The sequence below is a fragment of the Maniola hyperantus genome, chromosome 6, assembly GCF_902806685.2.
Source record: "Maniola hyperantus chromosome 6, iAphHyp1.2, whole genome shotgun sequence".
NCBI classification, from domain to species: Eukaryota; Metazoa; Arthropoda; class Insecta; order Lepidoptera; family Nymphalidae; genus Maniola; species Maniola hyperantus.
The window spans coordinates 7,268,879-7,273,291 of NC_048541.1; the positions used below are offsets into that span (position 1 = coordinate 7,268,879).

The 4,413-nt window shown below is 35.7% G+C and overlaps 1 protein-coding gene across 1 annotated transcript; it reads left to right on the plus strand.

The window, feature by feature from the left end:
• The first annotated feature begins 305 nt into the window (after positions 1 to 305).
• Positions 306 to 2,063, plus strand: LOC117983129 (uncharacterized). Its single transcript, XM_034969605.2, has 3 exons — positions 306 to 457; positions 993 to 1,068; positions 1,371 to 2,063. Exons 1-3 carry the CDS (start codon positions 396 to 398, stop codon positions 1,698 to 1,700), a joined length of 468 nt encoding a protein of 155 aa, XP_034825496.1. The 5' UTR covers positions 306 to 395; the 3' UTR covers positions 1,701 to 2,063.
• The last annotated feature ends 2,350 nt before the right edge of the window (positions 2,064 to 4,413 follow it).

Consider the following 4,413-nt stretch of genomic DNA (forward strand, 5'->3'; position numbering starts at 1 on the left):
CTAAGTCACTAAAACTACAAAATGGGGTAAATGGTTATTGGTATTGGATTGTGTTTAGGTTATGTAACACCATGTATGTATGTATTTATTATAAAAATAAATATTCTATAATTTTTGTATTAAATAAAAATCAAGAATGCTATTAAGTAGCAACTTTATTTTCACAGTAAAAACAAATGTGCTCATTTATTACTCACAATAAGTAGCTCTTTTCCTTGTCTTTATCACTGACCTGTGTGTATAGGGTTAACTCGATATGTCATGAATATAACATAATAATACACTGAATTTCCAACTACGTAGGTAGGTACCATACAGTGGCATTCGTCAACAGTTTTTGCTGAACACATACTCATATGAAAACTTACATTAGTGTTTAAAATAATTAAATAATAATGAAAGAATTACTTTTTGTTACTGCGTTGACGTTGTTCGCATTGAGCGAGGCGAGGCCAGGGTAAGATTATTGAATCTACAAAATAATTTTATTTATTAGTTTTATCTAGATAAAGTCTAAAATAAATAAAGAATAATCTTTATTGGAGGCAACTTCTTTTACAAAACCACTTAACTTACTTAACTTAAGTATAAAAAATTATGTAAAAATGAAAAATAAATCCATTATGTACATCAGTGTAGGTTCTGTTTGGGTTCGGGCTTCTCAGACACAATCCGCTAGGGCGCGCAATGGGCGCGCATCTGAGGTGTGAGTCACAATGCTGATCTTGATTTTCACTAACCGCCCTCTTTTTTAAATGCGAACGTCAGTGTACATAGTGTAAAAAATTAAAAAATATTTACATTATATGCATTACTTATAATTGAATTATTTAAACACACAAATATTACAGTGAAGTTTATAAGTTTGGATATATGAACTAGGAAGGTAGGAACTAGGAAGGCTAAATCGAAATTACCTATTCTTATACCTAGGCTCCGAATATTTTCTGAAAATGTAGTCTAAATTGTAAAATAACAATTTATTTTTTCAGTATAGTAACACAGAATCCAGTTGAACTAGAAAAATCTGTCAATCCTGAAGAAAATCATGTACGAGTACGGCGAGGGGTAATTAAATTTTGCTTAAAATTATGTAAAAGTGTATTGAAAAAACGTGAAAGTTCAAAAATCTCGAAAACTATCGCTTTTCTACTTTTCTGTCATAATACATATAATCTAGGGGACAAAATTTGTTGCATTTTACTTCTCCTATCACATTTGCATCGGTTAGTCCAACGGATTTCCTCATTTCTGATTTGATCACGTAGAGAAATTCCAAGCGCAGCTCTCTTCATCGCCGGCTGGGTGACCATGAGCTTTCTTATGATTATGTCATCTTTTTAATTATAATTATACTACATTTTTTCCAGTACTTTGATTACGGGGACTACATGAGCAATTTTTGGAACAATGTAAACAAGTGTACCAACTGCAATACGGTTAATATTGGAAATGGTTATAAAAATTGGAATGAGGTTACCATGGGTAAAAGACAAAAATCGCGCAACCGGAAGAACGGTATGTTAAATATTGGAAATGGATATAAGAATCAAAATAGGGTTTTACTTGGACCAAGTTCGCCCAATCAAGACATAGTCAGTATTGGAAATGGATCTAAGAATATGAATACAGTTTACATTGGTGTACAACCTGGATCAGTCAAGGGAGACCCTTTCACAGGATCGTTTTGGGAAGATTAATAAGGATACCTGACACAGAAAAAGCCAGTTTACTTACCGAATCAATCGTGTTTTGTCAAAAGTTGAGCATCATAAAATATAAATAAAATTGTAAGATCTTATAAAATACTTTGTAGGTACATTACTGCAGCAACCAGCAAAAGAGGCATAAGTCCATCAATGACTAGTTGTGGCCAAGGCTTATATTACTTTTCTCAAATAATGCGCGCACATTAAAACTACGTAGTACTTAGGCAGAACTTTTTATAGAACATTACTTGCTGCTGCGGCCTGTAGCCACACGAGCTGTATAGATATACCTAGATACTCGCACCTGCAAATAGAATTTATTTTTTATTATATAATTTATTTTATTTTCATATATTTAGCTGTCTTATTTTACGTAGCAATAGAATAATAGTTTTCCATCGATAATATAAACGCGTTGCATGTAATTGCAGTCCTACATATTGCTGGAGCGAGCTGCGAGCTCTTTTGTCAACTCAAAAAAGTACAATGTAACCTACTCTTCCATAAATTATTCAAGGGCAGGTAACTAAAGAATTATAAAATCTTTTAATGCCACTTACATTTCAATTCATATAAAATCAAGTGTTAATCAATCGAATAAAAGAAAAAGCTGACTGACTGACTGACTGATCTATCACAGCTCAAACTACTGGATGGTTAGGGCTGAAATTTAGTATCATGACGTAGACATCCACTAAGAAAGGATTTTTGAAAATTCAACCCCTAGGGGTAAAATGGGGTTTTAAAACTTTTGTAGTCCACGCGGACGAAGTCGCGGGGATAAGCTATTTTTTTTTTAAAATAGATATAGCGAGCAAACGAGCAGGCGGGTCACCTGATGTTAAGTGATTACCGCCGCCCATAAACATTTGCAGCACCAGAGGAGCCGCCGATGCGTTGCCGGCCTTTTAGGAATTTGTTGGTCCGCCCCTTGAATAACCCCATGTTATAATCTAGTGGGAACACCGCCGATGGGAGTTGGTTCCACAGTTTTCACGTGCGTGGAAAGAAGGATCTGGCGCAGTGGACGGTCGAAGTGCACTAGACACCCAGATGGTGAGGGTGAAATTCCTTACGGTGGCGCGCGGTGCGGTTGCGGTTAAAGTTTATAATAATTTATATACCTATGACTTAGGTCATAGTAATATAATATTGTGTGTAGAAAAGAAATCTTGGTTACACATCTACTCACCTTACGAAAACTGTCCACTTAAGTTGAATAATGATGTGCGAGGGAAAGGGATCGGACAAGTGAACCGGAAAAACGCCGACCCGCCACAATCAACCAATCTAAATAACCATAGTAGATAGTTACTGAACTAGAAAAATATCCATAATAGGTACTTTTTAGGTTCAATTATTTTTTTAACCCATCTAAAAAAATCCGGCCCAGTGCGAGTCAGTTCTGCGCTCCGAGGGTTCCGTACCTTGGAAGGGTACGTAAATTATTAATTTCGTTAGGTATTATTCAACCGTATCTAAAACAAAATTATCTAGATGGTTTTAAATAACAAATAAAAAGCGAAATGACACACCTTTAATACTCGTGCAACATACCTACCACAAATTATCTATACTTCTATACTAATAAATAAAATGGAAGTGTCTGTCTGTAATTTCGAAAGGTTATTTGAACTGTACCATAAGTGAATCACACGTTTTTTAAATTGTTGTCTGTCTGTCTGTTTGAACGGGCCAATCTTCGGAACGGCTGAACTTATTTTGATGGGACTTTCGCAGGCAAGTAGAAAATTAACCAAGGAGTAACAAGTAAGTAGTAAGTTTTTCTACCTATATACACCGAAATCTCCGAGATTTCTGAACCAATTTGCGCAATTTGCTTAATTGATAGAGAAACTTAGCAACGTAGTCCCATAAAAATTTGGATTCCAACTCTTCAATCCAACAAAAAACTATTGTAAGAAATGAGTAAAAAAATAAACCTGTCTGAGATTTGAACTCGTGGACCGCAATACGAAGTCAGCATTTTTCTTTTTAAACAAAAATTAAAGAGGTAGGCAATATTATTACTTATAAGTTATAGATTTTCTTAAAATGAAAGCAACCCAAGCTAATAATAATAAATGTAAGTATAAGACGAGCCTGAAGCGGTGTGTAGCCGTGGAAAGGAAACAGTTTTCTTTACGAGCTATTCCGCCGAGCCAATATTTCTTCGCGACAGTACGCGCCGCCATAAAATAAAACGAAAAATTCCAACGTAATGCCTTCAGCCGCTATGAAAATCATAAGAGGCGAGATTTTATGAGTATCGCTACGGACAATACGCTTCCACAGGTGATTAATAATAGAAATAGCAGTTTCTTTTCATCTGTGAATGTTACGAAAGATATGAAATGGACAATAACATCTGTGGTAACTGGTAACAATATTAAATAACAATGGCAACAATATTAAAAGCAACGAGTCCGTAACATTGAAATACAAAGTGTTTTTTCAACTTTCGTGATACTTATTTTTTGTTCAGCATTACCTAGAGTTAACTACTTATAGAACGCGACAGGTTACTTGAAATGGTAATCGGGGAGGTAGCGCCCCGCACACCCATACAGCCCCCGGCACAGCACAGCGCGGTTGACATGCGGGTGTGCTGTGCAGGCCGTCCCCTCGCCTCATACCCCGATTGCCATTTCAACCTGTCGCGGACTATAACTATTAGAGACAAGGTGTTTTGATAAAAATATAG

Excerpts from the sequence above, each read along its gene's own strand:
- LOC117983129 (XM_034969605.2), top strand. The coding sequence starts at position 396 with ATGAAAGAATTACTTTTTGTTACTGCGTTGACGTTGTTCGCATTGAGC. Across the intron at positions 458-992 it reads TTGAGCGAGGCGAGGCCAGG|TATAGTAACACAGAATCCAG; the intron begins GTAAGATTATTG and ends TTATTTTTTCAG. Across the intron at positions 1,069-1,370 it reads ATGTACGAGTACGGCGAGGG|TACTTTGATTACGGGGACTA; the intron begins GTAATTAAATTT and ends CATTTTTTCCAG.